The sequence below is a fragment of the Nycticebus coucang genome, chromosome 14 (genome assembly GCF_027406575.1).
Source record: "Nycticebus coucang isolate mNycCou1 chromosome 14, mNycCou1.pri, whole genome shotgun sequence".
NCBI lineage: Eukaryota > Metazoa > Chordata > Mammalia > Primates > Lorisidae > Nycticebus > Nycticebus coucang.
This window is the reverse complement of record NC_069793.1, coordinates 12,354,617-12,374,058: the sequence shown is the minus strand read 5'-3', so window position 1 is coordinate 12,374,058 and position 19,442 is coordinate 12,354,617. Positions and strand designations below refer to the sequence as shown.

At 50.3% G+C, this 19,442-nt stretch overlaps 1 protein-coding gene and 1 long non-coding RNA gene across 5 annotated transcripts; one reads left to right on the top strand and one right to left on the bottom strand.

Annotated features, from left to right (window-relative positions):
• Nucleotides 1-852: 852 nt before the first annotated feature.
• LOC128564740 (uncharacterized) lies at nucleotides 853-14,536 on the bottom strand. 4 transcript variants are annotated; one of them, XR_008374148.1, is made up of 5 exons: nucleotides 12,092-14,536; nucleotides 10,926-11,100; nucleotides 8,183-8,275; nucleotides 4,687-5,879; nucleotides 853-2,504 (listed from the first exon to the last, which is right to left on the bottom strand). It is a non-coding gene; the product is annotated as an uncharacterized LOC128564740 (long non-coding RNA). The 4 variants fall into 4 exon arrangements; XR_008374147.1 differs by having other exon boundaries at nucleotides 10,926-14,536; XR_008374150.1 differs by lacking the exon at nucleotides 10,926-11,100.
• Nucleotides 9,454-19,343, top strand: CCDC86 (coiled-coil domain containing 86). Its single transcript, XM_053560480.1, has 4 exons — nucleotides 9,454-10,302; nucleotides 14,561-14,690; nucleotides 17,053-17,127; nucleotides 17,291-19,343. Exons 1-4 carry the CDS (start codon nucleotides 9,545-9,547, stop codon nucleotides 17,408-17,410), a joined length of 1,083 nt encoding a protein of 360 aa, XP_053416455.1. The 5' UTR covers nucleotides 9,454-9,544; the 3' UTR covers nucleotides 17,411-19,343.
• The last annotated feature ends 99 nt before the right edge of the window (nucleotides 19,344-19,442 follow it).

The following is a 19,442-nucleotide window of genomic DNA, read 5'->3' as shown; positions in this document are numbered from 1 at the left end:
CTCATGACTGGCAGGTAATGTGGGCTGTCAGCTGGAACCTTCACTGGCCTCTCCACATGGGATGATCTGGGCTTCCTCACAACATGGCAGCTGAGTTCCAAGGGCAAGCATCCCATCTGCGAGAGACAGGGGGAAGCTCATGGCATTCTTATAATCTAGCCTCAGAAGTCATACAGCAACAGTTCTGCCACACTCTTTTGTCCAAAGCAATCACAAACATCCATCCAGGTTCGGAGGTAGGGTGAGGGGAGACATAGGCCCCATTGCTGGAGGAAAGAGGTGTCCAGTCACACCTTGTGCGAGGAGAGCACAAGGATGGACAATACCACCAACACCAACTTCGGAAATGCAATCTCCTAATCTCCTAGACCTTTTGTGCCTAATTCCCAAATATGGGGGGTATCTAGATCTACTCAGAGTCATCTTGAAAGCAGAGACCTAAAACTGCTCAAGCAGAAGATGATAATATATGAATTTTCTTTTGAGCAGAGAATAAAAGAGCCACAGCATAACCCTTTGATGGATCAGCCACTGCCCTATGTGGAAGACACTTTTTTTTTTCTGGATACATCTTTTAGACAAAAAAGGCACTCTTAATGATTTGAAATTCCTGGCTTCTTTTCAAAGAATAGAAAAGTTAGACCTAGGCCAGAGAAAAGACTTATTCTTGATTTAGATCAAGTACCTAAAACACAGAGGCAGAGAGGTGAGGGTGAAACTCCACACAGTTTGGAAGCACAGTATGCCACGTACCAGCCGCCTGTCCCTGGACAGACTTCTCTACCTGTGAAAAACAGGACAGCTGGAGTTTGGAGGTTGGCATCGTGGAGCTGAAGGCCCCCAAGCAGAGCAATAATGTTGCACAAACAAATTTACTATTTAGACAAGGATCAGCATGTCACTTTTCCCAAAGACATGGCCAAGCTGGTCCCTAAAACCTATTTGATGTCTGAATCTGAATGGAGGAACCTTGGCATTCATCAGAGTCAGGGGTTGGGTCCATTATATGATGCATGACCCAGAACCTCACATCTTGCTGTTCCGGCGCCCACTACCCAAGAAGCCTAAGAAATAAAGCTGGCAAGCCGCCTTTCAGCCTGAAGCTTTAAACAGCTGTCCTTACTTTTAAGTGATCCTCCTGCCTCAGCCTCCCAAATAGATGGGACTATAGGCGCCCACCACTATGTTTGGCTAATTTTTCTATTTTTAGTAGAGACAGGGTCTTGCTTTTGTTCAGGCTGGTCTCCAACTCCTGAGCTGTAGTGATCCTCCTGCCTTGGCCTCCCAGAGTGCTAGGATCACAGGTGTGAGTCACTGTACCCAGCCTGCCCTTACTTTCTAACAACTTTCTGATAACATTATTACATCACCCTCTTATCACTTTGATATTTAAAGCATGTTCAAGAAACTGTTTAACATGCTGGTAACTGCCTTACTTCCTGAGTAGAGCCAGCCACCACAGCCCAGCCAGATGAGGGCCACAGCCTCAGCCAAGTGTGACCCCAGAAGCCACAGTGTGCACTGTATCCAGAATACACTTGGTAGATGGAGGAAGCATCTGAGAATAAAATCAGGGTTATTCCAGGGATTCTATAAACATGCTGTTTTGTCTTTTCCCGCTGGGTGTTTTATGTGTGATGACTTGGGCATTTGTTTCAATGTGCTGGAAATTTTCCATTTCATTCAAGAAATCTGTTCCATGTTAAAAAGTCTTGGTTAACAGGGAAGTTTTTATAATCTAAAAAAAGAAAAACGAAAAAAGGTAAGTCAGCAGTACTAACATTCTCATGAGAGTGCCAAGACAATTAAATGAGAAGAACTTGCCAAAGCCTCTGTACTTGGTAGCTACTCTGGACAGAATCTCAATATTCAAACTACAAGTGAAATTGGTACATTTTTATGGATTTTAATTTGCTGCAATAAAATGCATTCTTATCAATATTGCTTACTATGTTTACATCCTTAAAACTTACCTTAAAACATACCAAAAAAAAGACATATTTTTCCTTCATCTGTAAACATGTGAATGGTCCCTTCTGGGGAAAGGATCTGTTTGTTTCTCCTAAGGGAGAGCAAGCCATGACCTTTGAGATCCAGGAGGATGAGCCCCACTGATCCAGTATGCTTCAGGTCCATCCTGAACCTGAGTAGCTGGATGTTCTTGCAGCTCCATGAGAAGAACACAGAAGCCAGACTGTTGACTCAGGGGAAGGCCCATCTCACCAACCTGGTGTCGTGGGAGCCAGCGAAGTCAGACTGGGGGCAAGTTTTAGTCCACCACTAGAGCATCAGGGGCAGAGAAAGCAGAGATTCCAAGATTCCCCCCATCCCAGGGTCAACAGATTCATACCATGAAACCAGGGACCAAGTCAGTCTGAGCTTCAGGGAAGGGGACTCATCACTTGCTCCCTCCTTGGTCACCAAGGCAACGTCTCCAGAGTTGCCATGGAGATGAGGTCGCCATGTTGATAGAGAGAGCCAACCATCACTAAGCAGATACAGCACTGTGGAAGGAGAAGCCAAATGTTAGAGAAAATGAGAGAACCGGGGTTAGTGAACAGAGAATAAGAGAGGAAAAGCGACTCCCTATGAAACTCTGTGATCTTAGGTCTTAGGGACTGAAAGTCCCTATGTGTGTGGTGTAGGTATGTGTGTCTGCCTGCCCACCTGTCAAACTCTCCTTCCATACACAGGGACCAGGCCCATCTAAATACAACCCCATGAAGCTGAGATGGCTCACAGCCAGGGGACAGGGGCCACATTTCCAGTTGAGAAGTCCTGAAGTCCTATTTAATATTTGGGTAACTTCCAGAAAGTGGCATAACCTCTCTGAAATGCTATTTCCTCCAGTATAAAACAGGGAAAATAATTCCTGCTCAGCCTTCCTCAAAGGATAGTTTTCAGATTCAAATGTTTATTACCAGTGGCCCCAGGGTGATATAACATCCATCCAGACAAGGACTGCCACTGCCCTGTTCGCTGTTGTACCTCTGGTGCCTGTCCTGGAGTAAACATGCAATGAACAGTTGGTGATGAAATAAGCAACAGGATGATGGCGAGCTCAGCCCCTGCCCTCATGGAAGGCAAAAAAGGAAAGCTCTTTTTGTCTTGCTCATTCCTTCCTACAGGATGCTGCTCCTCAAAGGGCAGTCCACGCTGCCGACTGGAAGCAGCACTTGCAAGCTTGTTAGAAATGCAAAATTATGCCCCCCACCAAACCTACTGGATCATCTCTGTTCTTTAACGCTGCTCAGTGACTCTGCTGCTTGCTAAAGTTCAAAAAGCATTGCTATTATAAACCATAGCAACATTGGGGCAAGGGTGAGGCAGGATGTCGAGACCCCGTGCCCCCCTCTTCGGGCACCTACCTCCCACCTGGTTCATTTCCCAGCCACCCCCACCCCTTCCTTGGCCTGCATGAGGCAGAAGAACGTGCCGTGGGGGCTGGCGGGGGCCTGCTCAACCCCCTCCCAGGAGGAGCAGGTCTGACCCCTTCCTGTTTGAACAGAACCTGCAGATGCTGAGAGAGGATCAGGAGATAAGCTTTGCTCTAGCCAGCCCTGAGCAGCACCAGGTACATGAGAGCTTTGCAAAAAGAAGCCCTTGCCAGTCCAGGCAGCTTCTCTCCACCCTGGCAATGCCCTGTGGGAACAGCTGGGAAGTCTCATACCTGGTACCCAAGTACCACTCCCAGCCTCTCCCATGCCCCCTGGCCCTCTGCTGAGGTCTCTCCCCCCTCCTCTCAAGGATCTGAAACTCTTTGTGAGCTGTTGGGAGCACACACAAAGATGGGCCTCCAAGATAAGCACTCCTGATACGAACTGACATGTTCTCAGTAGGGCCTGATTCGAGGTACCTGGAAGCAAGCTGTTCACACAAATGAGGAAGGGGGAGCAAGTACCCAAGGAGTGTTGCTGGGCCCCCAGAGCGGCCAAAATAAAATGCAACAGGGACGGATGAAAAGTCCTGCACTGGCTCACACCTGCAATCTCAGCACCTTGGGAGGCTGAGGAAGGAGAATCACTTGAGGCCAGTAGTTCAAGTGTAGGCTTGGGCAACATAGCAAGACCCCTATCTCTACCCAAAATTTTAAAAGTTAGCTGGGCATGATGGTGCACGCCTGTGGTCCCAGCTACTCAGGAAGCTGAGAAGGTAGGATTGCTTGAGCCCAGGCTGCAGTGAGCTATGATCACACCACTGCAGTCCAGCCTGGGTGACAAAGCAAGACCCTATCTCTATTTAAAAAAGAAAAAAGAAAGAAAAATCCTGAACTATCCAAAAACCCAACAACTCACGTCCAAGCCAGGCAACAGCTGGAACTATACTGAGGGTTTTGATCGGATGACCACAGGGTGGCCGCCAGGGGAAATGGGGTCCTCACCACACTAACTCTGATCGTGGAGTAGAGAGAGGAAAATCCACTCGGCTGTCTGTGGGGCAGTCAACCCTGGGTGCCTGAGGAATGTTTCTCCCAAAGATTTATCACATTGTGGGAGGGAAACAGGGGATAATTTGGCCTGAATAAAAGAAAATTAAGGCTCAGCGTCCATAGCTCAGCAGTTAGGATGCTGGTCATATACATTGGGGCTGGTGGGTTTCAACCCAGCCCCAGCCTGCTAAACAACAATAACAAGTACAACCAAAAAATAGCCAAGCGTTGTGGTGGGCACCTGTAGTCCCAGATACCTGGGAGGCCGAGACAAGAGAATCGCTTAAGTCCAAGAGTTTGAGGTTGCTGTGAGCTGTGACACCACAGTACTCTACCAAGGGCGACATAATGAGACTCTGTATCAAAAAAAAAAAAAAGAAAGAAAGAAAAAGAAAATTAAAAGCTACCATAAAACTGACTTCAAATATTTAAGAGACCTCAGAGCAAAAGAAAGAGCAGCTTGAATCTGTGTGGTCCAATAAAGAGTAGCTGAGGTACAATGACACCTCCCACCCCATCTGAGTCCTAACTTCACTTCTGCCATGCTCAGCAATATCCCGGCTGCCAAAGACACCCCAGATTGAGGAAGCCCCATTTCCCAGTCCTGGGCCTGTGGGTGGGGAGGTCGAAAGCTTAAAGTCAGAAAATCCAGGCCTGGCCTTGCATGCTCCCCTCCTGTCAGCAGACACCCAATCACAGCCTCTCTGGGATTTCCTGGTCTATAAGAGGGGGATGATCACCCCAGCCCTGCAGGGTCCTTATAGGGATCCATTCACTCATTCAACAAACACTTATCAAGTGCCATGCCCCTACCAGAAGTCACCTCCTGGATGGATGCTCCAGGGAGCCAGACAATATCCAGGACAGCCCAGCACATAGTAAATGCTCAGTGAGTGCTGCTGGTGACCCAGCCTTGGTCTGATCTTGCTGTTGAGCAGAGGGCCATAAGGACACAAGCGCCAGACATCTGGCGACTGTTGATCTCTCTCTCTGTAGCACCCTTGGCTAAGGGGAACATCAACAGCTCAGAAAAAAACAACTGGTCCATATCTCCCATCCATCTGTGGGTGCTGAGTTTCCTTCAGTCAGCATATCTCAGGTTACATAAATAAACCAGTCTCACCAAGTCAGCACACTTCGCACGACAGTGTGTGCCATGTGGCACCCAGCACCTCACAGTACACAGATCAAGGTCAGCCCGAGGTACGGGCAGGCAAGGCCCATATGAGGGGTAGCTGCCATCACCTCTGAAACCACAATCCTAGATCCCCAATGTGTCACTGTCTGACTCTGGGCAAGGATCTCAGCCTTTCTGTGCCTTGGTGTACTTACCCGGGTAACAGAGAGATTCACTGTTGAGCGGTGGCTCCGGAATCTGCCGCCTCCATGGCTTGTTTGCTGTGCAGCCTCAACTAGTGTCCTGTTTCTTGTTCCTTCTGCCTCAGTTCATCTGTAAAATAAGAATAACAACAACAGCACCTGCCTCAAGGGTCTGTCATGAGTAGTAAATGGGGTCATACACGCAAAGTGCTTGAAACATACGTGCAAGTGTTTTCCCCAACACTTGCTCCTCATTTTTTTAGGCTGGGTTGCTCTGAGATAAAGATTTAAGTGCAAATAGTGTGGTCAGAAACTGACCCCAGCAAGCACCTTTAAGGGCATGGGAAAGTGAAACAGGAAGGAAGCCAAAGAGGGTACATGAGTGACCAGGTTGCCTTTGGGGGCAACTGCAGAGAACCCCCTCAACATCCTCCTGCCTGAAGGCAAGGAAGCTGGGATGTCTGCAGTAGAAAGCAAAGGAGTGTAAGGGAATAGGCACCCAGCCACAACTGCCACCGGATCCTCTGAAAACTTCAGGGGTCTCTCTAGACCCCTACACACCATGTACAACAACCATGACAAACTGAGCTCTGGTGGGAGTGGGGGGTTCTGAACCAGAGCTCAGTGGTTAATTAAGCACCTCCATTTCCAGGTGGAAGTGGTAGATTCAGGACTGGGAACGTGTTTGAGGGCCACCCAAAGGCCTACATCTGAAAAACATCTCCCTCTGTCTGGCAAGAACCTGAGGATCACTCTGAAGTATTTTAGGCAGGGATGGAATATGACTCAACCAGCCCTTGAAAGTGAACCCTCCAGCCGAGGACAAGAGCTCAGGGCCAGGGCCAGGGCCAGGGCCAGCAAGGGGGCTTGAAGCAGAGGGAGCATAGGGTCTGCTCTAATCAGCCTGGTAACACACAACCAGCATGGTTCTGAGTTTCAGACTCTCTGGGTCCCCAGACAGAAGCAGGAAATTCAAGGAACTGAATGGAACTCACTCCTCTGAGAGTTGGGAGCTGGAAGCCTCCCTGTGTAACCAACTTCACAAGCAAGAAAACATTTTTAATGGATGTTTTACTTTTTTTTTTTTTTTGGAGACAGAGTCTTGGTAGAGTGCCGTTGCGTCATAGCTCACGGCAACCTCAAACTCCTTAAGGGATTCTCTTGCCTCTGCCTCCCCAGTAGCTAGGACTACAGGCGCCCTCCAGCTATTTTATAGATGAGGTCTCGCTCTGGTTCAGGCTGGTCTCGAACCTGTGAACTGAGGCAATCCACCTGCTTCGGCCTCCCAAGTGCTCAGATTACAGGCATGAGCCACCACACCGGCTTAATGGATGTTTTAATAGTTCTCTTCATGTTCTGAATGAGTTTTCAATGTTCACATCGTAGCTAGAACTGGCTACTCTAAGTAACCTTAAATTAGTGGTACCATAGCGAGTTTCATCTCATCACCAATAACTTAGCAACTGCATTTCCAAAGTAGGCAGAAATGAAAAAAGACAAGAGAAAGAAAACAGAGAGCTTACCAGACTCAGGAAGATTTGCTGACCTGAACTTTGTAACTTTCTGTTGCACTGATGCATTCCCTTTTGAGTTTCTTCCCCAAAAACTATGGAACCTCCTTGCAGCCACAAGATAACTACAAACCCTTACACCACCTGTCTGTCCCAGGGGTCCTCAAACTACGGCCCTTGGGCCACATGCAGCGGTGTGATTGTATTTGTTCCCATTTTGTTTGGTTTTTTGTTTGTTTGTTTTGTTTTTTGTTTTTTTTTTTGGCCGGGGCTGGGTTTGAACCTGCCACCTCCGGCATATGGGACCGGTGCCCTACTCCTTGAGCCACAGGCGCCACCCTGTTCCCGTTTTGTTTTTTTACTTCGAAATAAGATACGTGTGGTGTGCATTGGAATTTCTTCATAGTTTTTTTTTTTTTTAACTATACTCCGGCCCTCCAACGGTCTGAGGGACAGTGAACTGGCCCCCTGTTTAAAAAGTTTGAGGACCCCTGGCAGACAAGTGACCCCCACCACAGATTGTGCCCAAGGACACAATGAGCATCCTACTCCCCACATTCTGCCTGTGGCTGAATGACCAGTATTAACCCCTAGCTCATTATACTACTAAAATCCCCACCCTAGAAGGGTCTTAGCCTCCACTTTTCATCACAGGATGTATGTATTAGCATGATTTCCTACTGTGCTTGCATGCCCTGCTCTCCATCCCAAACATGTAATCATGTTCACTCCCTTCATACATTACTAATTTCACCTCCAGAGAAAAGCCTGGTCATTCTTTCAGCCTTCTGCACTGGTAGGATCCAGGGAGTAAGCTGCTCAGCAGGTCCCTGGGCACAATCTGTGGCGGGGGGTCACTTGTCTTCTCCAGACAGACAGGTGGTATAAGTGTTTATAGTTGTCTTGTGACTACAAGGTATACCTGCAGCGCACTCCTCTCCTCTCCCAGCTGAGGAATCCTCCACAATAAATCCTTTCTTCCTAGGCAATCTTCCTTGTCTCAGTAACTGGATTTCTGTATGGTGAGAAGCAGAAAGAACCCCTCTTCTGGGTTCATTATCATCTGAAGCTCTCCTTGGCTTGGGAACACAAGAGCACTCTAACACCAGACTATCCCTGGACAACTTCCCAGGCCCACTCACAAGCCCCCAGCTGAAGAAACAAGAGTTTCTAAAGGAAGCCACTGGGGTGCCAGAAGGTAACCCTGGGATCTCTAAGGACCAACGCTAGGAAGCTCCAAGAGTAACACTGGGATGCAACTGGACCACTTCCAAGATGTTCTTCCTAAGAAAGAAGCGTGCTGTGAGTAAATCCAAGCCAGCTCCGCTCCTCTGGGTCTCAGGCTAAGGGGCCCTGGAGATAACCTTCTCTAGACACTAGGAGAAGTAGAAGGCCTGCCCACTGGCAAGGCCCCAAAGCACTTAGTAAGAGAGTACATTTACAGTTGAATACGAGGAAAGGGGGGGCAGGCAGGTTTACACATGGGGACAAAAGCCACTCAGTGTCTTGGCCAAAAGGAAGATCACAGATGACCCAACCTGTTTTTAGCACCGGGGCAGAAGTGGGACGCAAGAGGGCCCGCAGCTAGGAAGGGGCCAGTTGTGCCACAGGACAAAGGTGGTGTGTCTTAGTGGCACTTTGACTTCACTCAATACCTGTTGACCAAGAAAGGGAGAAACACAGATTGTATGCTGGAGCCAGCTAGGGAGAAGACAAAGCAGGAGTGAGTATTTCACACAGGAAAGACATATTTCCCACCTCCGGGACCCCCGGATAGCACGCACTCAGGCAACAAGGAGAGCTCTGACAGAATCATCTACGTGCACTAAACTAGTGCAAAATCGACTATACTGCAAATGAGGAAACTGAGGCCCAGGGAACAAGAGGCGCCTCCCCAACTACAAGGGACTGACTTAGCGGCCAAGTTTCCACCCAGCTTTGCCTATGGGGCTTCCTGAACCTTCCAGAAATTACCCCTTCCTCTGTCTGCACGCTCTCCTTTCCCAAGAACACCGTGTTTACAAGAAAGACAAGAGCAAATTCCGGGGAGCAGGACAGCCTCATCAATCACAAGTTAACAGCGCTCACACGCACTGCGCAAGCGCCCACAGAGCCCAGCAAAGCGCCCGCCGACAACCCCGCCTCTCCGCCCCTCACGTGGCCGCCCTGGTACCACGCCCCCGGCGCTGTTGGGCGGTTACTGACGTCATAGGAAAGCGCCCGTTGTCCGAAAAACTGTGGCGGCTGCACGTGGGCTCGGGTTTGGAAACTTTCTGGCTGTGCCATGGATACACCGCTAAGGCGCAGCCGACGGCTGGAAGGCCTAGAGCCCGAATCCCGCGAGAGCCTCGCCGCAGTTTCGCGGGCAAGACGGACCCTTGTGGAGTTTGAGTCAAACCCAGAAGAAACACGGGAACCCGGGTCATCTCAAAGTGTGCTGCAAGCTGGCCCGGAGTCCCTCCAACGTCTGCCAGAGACAAGTCCAGGATCCGGTAGTCTGCAGCAGGGGGCAGACTTGGGGTCCCCCCAGAGGGAGCCAGAGCCGGGCCCAAGGTCCCCCCAGAGTCAGCAAGATCTAAGCCTGTTGTCGCCTCAAAGACCGCCGGAGTCGAGTCCTGAATCCCCCCGACGTTGGCCAAATCCAAGTGAGAAGTCACCAAAGTTCTCTCAGGATTTGAGAGAACTGGCCTCGGAGTTGCCCTGGAGTAAAGAGGAGTGTACCCCAGAGGCCCCCCTAAATCAGCTGCAGCCGGGCCCAAGATCACCAGAGCCTTCCCCCGGTCAGCAACCGCCGGGTCCGGAGCCCTCACGGCCACTGCAAGAGCTGACACCGGAGGCACCAGGCTCGTCCGGACCCCGGGGGGAGCCCAGCAAGCCCCCTCTGGCCGGGGAGACGGTGACAGGAGTCCTCCAAGAGAAGAAGCGAAAAAGCTTTTCAGGCCAGGCGTACAAGAAGTTGAAGGAGGAGGAGGAGGAACTTGCTGTAATCCCAAAGGGGAAGCCCAAATCGGGGCGGATATGGAAGGACCGGTCCAAGAAAAGGTGAAGTGGGACGTGGCAGGGGCAGGGATGAGGGTTCTTTATGGTATTAGGGGCCCACCTTTGCCCTGCTGCAACCTGTAGACAATTCCAGGGTTGGAGAAAGCTCACATTAGAGAGGGAGGGGTCAGCATACAGGTAATTATGATCAGAATGTAGTAGAATGCCCTGGGATTCTGGGGAGGATGAGACTGGGTCTTCAAAGATGCTATCTGTGATACCTTTCCTCCTCAGGGACCTTGTGGACCTACCCTATAGCACCTCCCTTGTGTAGTCATTCAACTGACATTTATATTTACCCGTTTTCAGCTCTAAGTGAGGGATGCAGAAGCAAATAAACCAGCTATTAACCTGATGAAAGCAGTGAGGTACCAACTATTGTGTGTTATTTGCCTTTATGATAGAAAAGTATTGCTGAGAGCTGATTATATAGAACACTGTGCTAAGCATTTTAATAAGGATTGGCTGGGGGAAGAGCCTTTCAAAGACAGAAAAAGGAGCATGTATCTTCCCATTTAATCTGCACATCAGCCGTATGAAGCAGTTTTTGTAATTATTCCCGTACTATTTTATGCATGAGGAAACCGAGGCTAAATGTGTGGTATATTCAGGACCTGAGCACATACCTGATTCCAAAGTTTATGCAGGAAATCCCTGCACTTTGTAGATTTGCCTTGAATTGGGTTACAGCCTTCTTAAGGGCAGGCACAAGGTCTTCCTTTTCTTTCTTTGCTAAGGGCACAGTAAATGCTTGTTGAATGGAGGAATGAAGGGGCTCATCTGAAGAAGGAAGTATTTAGGCTGGAAGGAAGGAGAGGTGGGGTTCAGTTCACATTTAAGCTAATGGGAAACACAAGCCAGAGGCAGGAACGCATGACTGCGAGGGACCATGGGAGAAGTGAGGGTATTTTTAGGAAGAAGCTAGCATTTTCTGAGGGTGGACTCTGTGCCAAGCTTTGTGCTAAGCTCTGTGCAGAAGTCATTTTTTTGTGTGCCCTGAAAACCCTAGGCAGTGGGCATTATCACCCACCCAATTAAACAGAGCAGAAACTGAGGTTTTTAGAATCATTTGCTACAAGTCACCAATCAAAGAGAGACTTTAAAGCTGGAGTGACTGTAAAAGTTGGAGGAATGCATGACGATGGTGCTGCTACTCCACCCTGTCCAAGCCAGTCACAGGAGAATGGTACAGCTGCTGATAGTCATGTGGAACCAGATGAGGACATTGGTTCAGGTGGAAAGAGGGTGCTGAGCAAGCTGAATGGGTTGAGCTGGAGGCTGGGGGTAGGGGAGGGGGTGGTTAGCCTGAGCAAGAGGGGGCTGGGCCCATGCGCAGGTGGGGAGAAGGGTGGGGTCAACATAAGAAACTAAGGATTAGCAGCTAGAGCAACAAATGGGGCAGAAGGGCATTTTGTCTCCCAGCTCCCTGCCCCAACTGAAAGCCCTTCCTGACTTCCTGCTGCTTGAGCATGTACTCCAGACTCTTTAAAGAGGCCCTGTGTCCCACCCTGCCCTCCCCTTCCCTCAGTAGAGTCTTCCACACTAACCTCCCCTCTGCATTTCTCTAGTGTGATGGTCCTTCCTATCTCTGAGCCTTTGCAAATGCTGTTCCTTCTGTTCAAAAGGCTTTTCCCCTGGCCCATTCCTTCCCATCCTTCAGAGCTCAGCTTAAATGTCACCCCCTCTAAAAAGCTCCTCTTTGTTCAATCCAACTGATTAAGTCCCGAAGCTACATGTTATCATTGTAACTTGTACTTCTGTAACATCTCCATTTGCACAAATGCTCACTTACCTGGGTGATTCTTGTTGGCTGCCTGTCCTCCTCTAAACCAGAAGCTCCATAGGTCCCCCAAAGCCCAGCACATAGTGGGCACTGCGTTGAAAAAGTAGAAGCATGAGGTCAGAAGGTAGTCATTCGTTCAACCAGTTAATCTTGGGGTGAGCATGGCTGCAAACGAAACAAAGTCCATGCTCTCCTGGAGTAAACATTCTAGTTGTGGGAAACAGATAAAAAGCAAGTGAATATATACTATGTCAGTAATAAGGGCTTTAAGGGAAAATAAACTAGGATAGGGACCAGGGAACAGCAGGGAGGTCAGGGTAATGCTACACGTACAGTGGTCAACGATGACCTGGCAGATAAAAGGACTTTGAGCAGAGGCCTGAATGGAGTGTCAGGGAACCAAGGCAGACCTCTGGGGAAAGAGTATCAGGCAAGAGGGACAGAAAGTTGAGAGGCCCTGAGGCAGGAGCATGCTCCTGTCGGAGAGAAGTCCAGGAGTCTTGTTGCTGGAATCGGGGAAAAGAGCAGCAGGAAGTGAGGTTAGAGGGCAGGGGCCTTATGGCTCTTGGACGGACTCTGGCTTTCCTGAGTGAGCTCAGGGGCTATGGAAGGTATTGAGAAAAGGAACGATGTGGTGCAGCTTCCAAGAAGATGAGTTTGGCCTGCTGAGACTGGACACAAGTGGGCAGGGCTTAAGATGGCACCAGCAAGGAAGCTGGTGTGGGGGAATTGACACAGCGTCAAGCTGCCGGCAAGTTTTGTGGGTCAGGCAAGGCCACTCAGTGAACATTTGGGAACTTTGAGGAAGCAGCTACAGTAGGTGCTGAGTGAGTCCAGAGACAGGTTGAAGCAGCCCATGCTGCGGAAAAGAGGCCACCACATCAGGAAGGCGGGCAAGGCAGGGGGACCTGGCTGCAGCCCTCCTCGTTGGCGCATGCCAAATGCCACCTTCTCCATGTTGCCCTCAGATGTACCATCTCTGCTCACCCTGCTCTGATGATTCACAGTTATTGAGCACCTGTTTATGTGTCAATGAGTCCTCCACACCCTTTGGGATGGGGAGTCTCATCTCCACATGCGAGGGGGCTGAGATTGGAGGCTCCCTTGCCCAAAGTCACCAGGGTAGTATGTGGGGAGTTTGGGACTGGGAGCCCAGGTCTGTCTTCAATCCCCAGGTAGAATCTCTGCCTGCACTGCTTCGGGCTAAGCCACCAGCCTGTGGCTGTGTGAATGTAATTAAAATTCTATGAAACTTAAAATTCAATTGTTCTTTCAACACCAACCACCTTCCAAGCATTCAATAGCCACCTGTGAGCAGTGGCTACCTTACTGCCATTGTAGAGCACCTTCACCATCACAGAAAGCTCTGTGTGACAGCCCTACTCTACAAGACTGTGCTATCGTGTCCTGTGGCTTTGTGTACCTCCAGGTTCCCACCACCTTGTCCCTCCAGGGTTCTCATACCCCAGGTTGGGAGGCCTAGCCTCAAGAGCAGGGAGGAAGTCCATGCAACAGGCCCATTCTTCGGGCTTAGGAGGTCAGGGCTTCAGCAAGAGGGACTTAGGGAAGGGAGTAGGAGTCAGTGGGGTCAGAGGCTAGCTGGGACATGGGACCCAAACAGGCCTTGGATCATTAAAGGAGAAAGACCTAAATGTAGTATGTCAAGGCTACCAGGAGACTTGTTTTCATTTTGCTTTTTATAAAGGAAATTTTCAAGGATATAGAAAAGAGAGCAGAGTTTCATGAACCCCCACATGTCCATCACAGCTTCATCTTTGGTCCTGAACATTTTTTCTCTTTTTTTATCCTAGAATATTTTAGAGACATCCTAAATATCTCATATACACACACACACACACACACACAAATCTTTGCAGTATGCATTCTTACAGAGACCATATCTCATTTCTCCTGTGACTCTAGAATCATTGTCACTCCTAAGAAACTCCAGACTTCGTGGATGGCCCTGAATTCCCATTCCATAGTCACACCTCCCCACCAGGGGGACAGATTCTACATAATTACACAGAGCTCCAACCAGTCAGGCCACCATGAAATGGAACGGGCCACCTCCACAGGGCACAGACACCCATCTCCAGAGCATTCACACCCAGGCAGCTGTGCTTGGCAGGGGTAGCAGAATTTTACAGCAGATGCTATGTGGCCTGGACTCTGCCATTAACAGAGGTTCAGGTCCTAATTGCCACTCAGGAACAAGGTGACCTTGAGCAGTTTTTCAGCTTGTCTGTGCCTTGGTTTGCTTTTCTGTAAAATATAGAAAATAAGAGCACCCCCTCAGAGGCACACGGCCAGGGATACAGAAGTAGTAGCGGCATGGCCAGGGTCCCTTCCTTCCCTGAGGTCCAGCAGGCCTGGAGGGTCCTGCCAGGCAAGCAGGGCAGGGATGTGACTGCTCTCAGGAAGGAGGTGCTGAGCCCAGAGCTGAAAGGTGACTACAGACCCTTCTCTCCTACCTAGATTTTCCCAGATGGTTCAGGACAAGCCCCGGCACACATCCTGGCAGCAGAAGATGAAGGAACGGCAGGAGAAGAAGCTGGCCAAGGACTTTGCCCGGCACTTGGAGGAGGAGAAGCAGAGGCGCCGGCAGGTGAGGGGGCAGGCAGGCTGAGGCCTCTCAGGGTAGGGGGAGCTCACACAAGTGCCGGAGGGGGTGATTTGGTCAAGTTACATCTGGAGCCTGAGGGACCCAGGGAGGAAGGGAGCCTGGCCAGAACCAGGTGCCCTGAGACCACAACGCAGGGAAGTCCAGAGGACCATCCGGTTTAGCATGGGCCTCTGTAAGAGGCTTGGAGATGAAAAGAAGACCCAGGTGGGCATTCAGTGAGATGTGGTCAGGGTCTCTGCCCAGGTGGGCAGGGCTTGCAGATTGGAAAACCTCATCCCCAGTATTGTCAGTGGCTGTCACTCTCCAAGCAGCATCCCCACAGCTTTTCCACTTCTCTCCCATGGCCCATCCCAGAACCAGAAATTCCTCATTAGAGGTTCACACCCAATTTCTCCATTCTCAGGGAGCCCTTGTAAAGGGTCACAGCTTTACCACTTCAGCAAGGACTCTCTTCGGTGGGAGGGAACAGGGTGCTCAACAGGCAACCCGCAGAGGAAGCAAGATGATGATGGCACTGAGGCTGGGTGGCTTGCGCCTGTAATCCTAGCATTCTGGGAGGCCGAAGTGAGTGGCTTGCGCCTGTAATCCTAGCATTCTGGGAGGCCGAAGTGAGTGGCTTGCGCCTGTAATCCTAGCATTCTGGGAGGCCGAAGTGAGTGGCTTGCGCCTGTAATCCTAGCATTCTGGGAGGCCGAAGTGAGTGGCTTGGGCCTGTAATCCCAGCACTCTGGGAGGCCAAGTCAAGAGGATCTCTTGAGCTCAGGAGTTCCACACCAGCCTGAGCAAGAAGGAGACACCATCTCTACTAAAAATATAAAAATCAGCTGAGCATCTTGGTGGGTACCTGCAGTCCCAGCTACTCAAGAGGCTGAGGCAGGAGTATCACTTGAGCCCAGAAGTTTGAAGTTGCTGTGAGCTATGCTGAGGCCACACAACTCTAGTCTAGGCAACAGAGTAAGATTATGTCTCAAAAAATAAAATAATAGCATTGGTCAATAATGGCCTCCAGGGCCGGGGTAATTAATAGTATATTACTTGACTGATGACCCCAGGGCCCCAGAGCACTGCGCCGGAGTCAAACAACTCATCCCTGGCCTGTGATCCCAGCCTGGCTACTGAGAAAGGGATGGGCTGGTTACTCTGTCATCCATCCCGTTTTAAGTCACCAGTAGCTGAGGTCCTAGGGAGAGTGTGGCTGCCACCGTATGCTGAGGCCTTATCTCACTTCCTGTGTGGCTCTGGGTCCCTCTTGGGCAAAACAGAGTTGCCTTCTCACTTCTCACCAACCACCAGGGAAGTGCTCCTGCCTAGACCCTCCCCTAACACAGGAGCCTAAGTCTTACTTCTTCTTTGTCCCCAGAGGCGAAGCCACCACTTGCTACCCCAGGCTGCCAAAGCCTGTAACCAAGCAACAGTCCTTCAGCCAACATTTTCACCATGCCCTGCCAGGTGACAGTCAGTGTGGCCACCAGCTCCCATTCCTACAATAGACTCCACTAGATTCCAAGTGTTCCCAAAGAGCTAGGTGCTGTTCCAAGCCCTGCATGTGTATCAGTCATTGACTCCTCAAAACAGTGTTAGGAGGTGTGGATACTGAGCACTTTAGAAATGGAAGTTGAGGCTGGGCACCCATACTCAGTGGTTAGAGCACCGGCTCCATACACCAGGTTTGTACCTGGTCGGGTTCAAACCTGACCAGGCCTGCTTAACAAAAAAATTTAGAAAATAAATAAAAATGGGGATGTTGAGACACAGAGACTCAGAGACTTAGCCAAAGTCAACTGTTTAGGAGGGAGCAGAGTCAAAGTTTCAACCCGGGTCAGATAGTCCCAGAGTCTCTTCCCTGTGGCTCAGTGCCTTCCAAGGCCTCACCCTTACCCTTGCATTCTGGGGCAGCAGAGCCTCTGGGAGAGAGAGAGACTCTGAGATGGGAATGAAGGAGGAGCCAGCACACCCCCTTCACACCTTCTCAGCGACTGATAAGGAGGGTGGTGTGCAGCGGCCACTGCCTACATGTGCATGAATTTCCAGGTGGGGCCCATACAGGCTCCTGTCTAACCCTCTGTCCTTTGCTGCCTGTACCCCCACCTTCTAATGTGCAGCAAGGAACTTCCCACCACAGTGAAGCTCTGGGCACTGAGCCTGTGAACACAGGATTGCTCTCACTGGCCTGCCCCAAAGTTCCCCGGGCCTCCACCACACACCACCAGGCACAGCCTGGAAACTGAACAAGAAGCCCTTTTCCCCTTCCTCCTGGGAATTCTGCCAGCTCTCACTCTTCTGGGCCTGAGAGATCAGGTCTGCCTCCGCTCCCAGACTCAAATCCCTTACCCTGCATGTTCAGGAGAAAAAACAGCGCCGAGCTGAGAACCTGAAACGCCGCCTGGAGAATGAGCGGAAGGCAGAGATTGTCCAAGTGGTGAGTGACTCATCTTCCCCTCGCTTCCCTGCCCATGTGCCCTGCTCTCACTCTGTGATCCCAGGCCCCTGTGGGGCGGCCCTCTGGGGTGGTCATCCTCTCCCCAGGGAACAAGGACAGAGGCTCCAACCACACTAATGCCCTCCTCTCACACCACTCCCAGATCCGAAACCCTGCTAAACTCAAGCGAGCAAAGAAGAAGCAGCTGCGCTCCATCGAGAAGCGGGACACTCTGGCCCTGCTGCAGAAGCAGCTGCCCCAGCAGCCAGCAGCCAAGATCTGAGCTCAGGACAGCCCGGAGGCCTTCGGGAAGGCTTCCATGTCAGACATGGCACTCTCAGCCCACTGGTCAGACACCTCTGGTGGACCTGGCTCTCTAACTCTGTGACTCTAAAACAGGGACACCACCCCAGCTTGGGGCTCCTAGGTCTTTGGAGGCTTGTAGATAGGTCTCTGGGACAGAGACCCAAAGGGAACCTTGACCCCTGGCAGAGGTGGGGGAAGGTAGATGCTCAGCCCCTCTCCCTCTTTCCCCTTCCTCTGAGTGCCTTCAGACAAAACAGCAAATTCTCTGGATCCTCACTGAGCTGGTGATAGAGGCCAGCAGTCAGGATTCCAGCTCCCTGCACACTTTCTAAAGGGGCACCTCTGAGCCCCACTGATCCTGTCACCTAGCAAACTAAATCCAGCTCCTCCCCAATTCCACACTGAAGGATTAAATTGGGAGGTTGACAGGAGTTGGGTTTCTCTCTAGCACCCCCTTTCCCAAACTAGGATTCTGCAAAAGCCCAAAAGATCTAATTCATGCCAATCCAGTCTCCAGTGAAAATATTTATTGAATCCTTGTTGTATACAGGCACAATTACAGGTACCAGGGAATACAGACAAAAGTCCCTGCCCTGGCGGGCTTTTATTCTGACAGAACATAATAAGTAAAATACACTGTGCGGCACCTGGGGAAAGTATGTGAATAGAGCAGGGAACATGGGGGAGGTGTCAAGATGGGGTGGCTATTCACCCAGCTGTGCATCTCGCTGTTCAGTTTTGCTGAACACCTGCTGCAGGTTGGACCCTACCTTACACTGGAAATAAATGGTGAGCTGGCCAGTCCAGTCTTCAGTGGCATCAGAGGCACTGGGCCAAGATCCCAAGAGAGTGTCTCATCTTGGCTCTTCACTAACATTTTAGCCACCAAGCAAATGTGGCGATCCCTGGGATGTAGAAGTAAACAACAGCAGTCTGCCTCCCAAGTCCATGGTGGATAGAGAAAATAGACATGGTGGCGTGGAAGTGTTAGGACAGAGATACAAGTCACCTCTCATCCGCAAATGGGAAGTGGTAGCAGTCAGGAGGTGGGTGCTGCAAAGATCCTGGGATTGCTGGTTTTCAGAGGGTCTCACAGACCCCCCAGGCCTGCTTCCATGGACATTCCTATTCTAAAGACTGAGAAGACCTTTAGCAGTGATGTTTATTAGACTCTGACTGGCCCGGGTTTCCCCAACACTTGACTATGACACCTGCTTTTTCCATCTTACACACACTTTGGGTAATGCTGGGTCCCAAGGGTCCAAGGCAGCTACTATCTGAAGTACCTTGGGTTGGTCAGAGAATGTTCTTTCACCTACTAGACAGTAATTGAACATATGATGCTTAACACAGAACCTGATGCAACTGGCCCTGAAGATTTAGGCAAGTTACTTAACCTCCCTGAGCCTGAGTTTGCTCATCTGTAAAGACTGGCTAATAGAGGCCGCTCCTTAAGGACATGGGATAAAGCATCTAGTTCCATAAACTCCCAACTAAATGGCTAAAGGAGAGGCTCTACGCCCTTAGCACAGTGGTTACTGCACCAGCCACATACACCAAGGCTGGCAGGTTCAAGCCTGGCCCGGGTCAGCTAACCAACAATGACAACTGCAACAAAAAAAATGGCCGGGCATTGTGTTGTGGTAGGCGCCTGTCGTCCCAGCCACTTGGGAGATTGAGGCAAGAGAATCGCTTGAGCCCAAGAGTTGGAGGTTGCTGTGAGCTGTGATGACACAGCACTCTACTGAGGGCGACATAGTGAGACTCTGTCTCAAAAAAAATAAAAATGGCTAAAGGAGAGAGCTTACACTGGAACAGTACATCTCCAACCTTTCCTCTTTCACTTCCACTCCAAAAAAACATCACTGGTTTAATGTAAAAATCTCTCCCCTAACCCCATCTGCAAAATTGAGCTTCAGGGAAAGTTGTCCTCTGGCCTCCCCTACCCTAATGTGAGAAGATTTTTCCTTTTGTCACTCCCAAGTGTGGTCTGCCAAGCAGCAGCACTG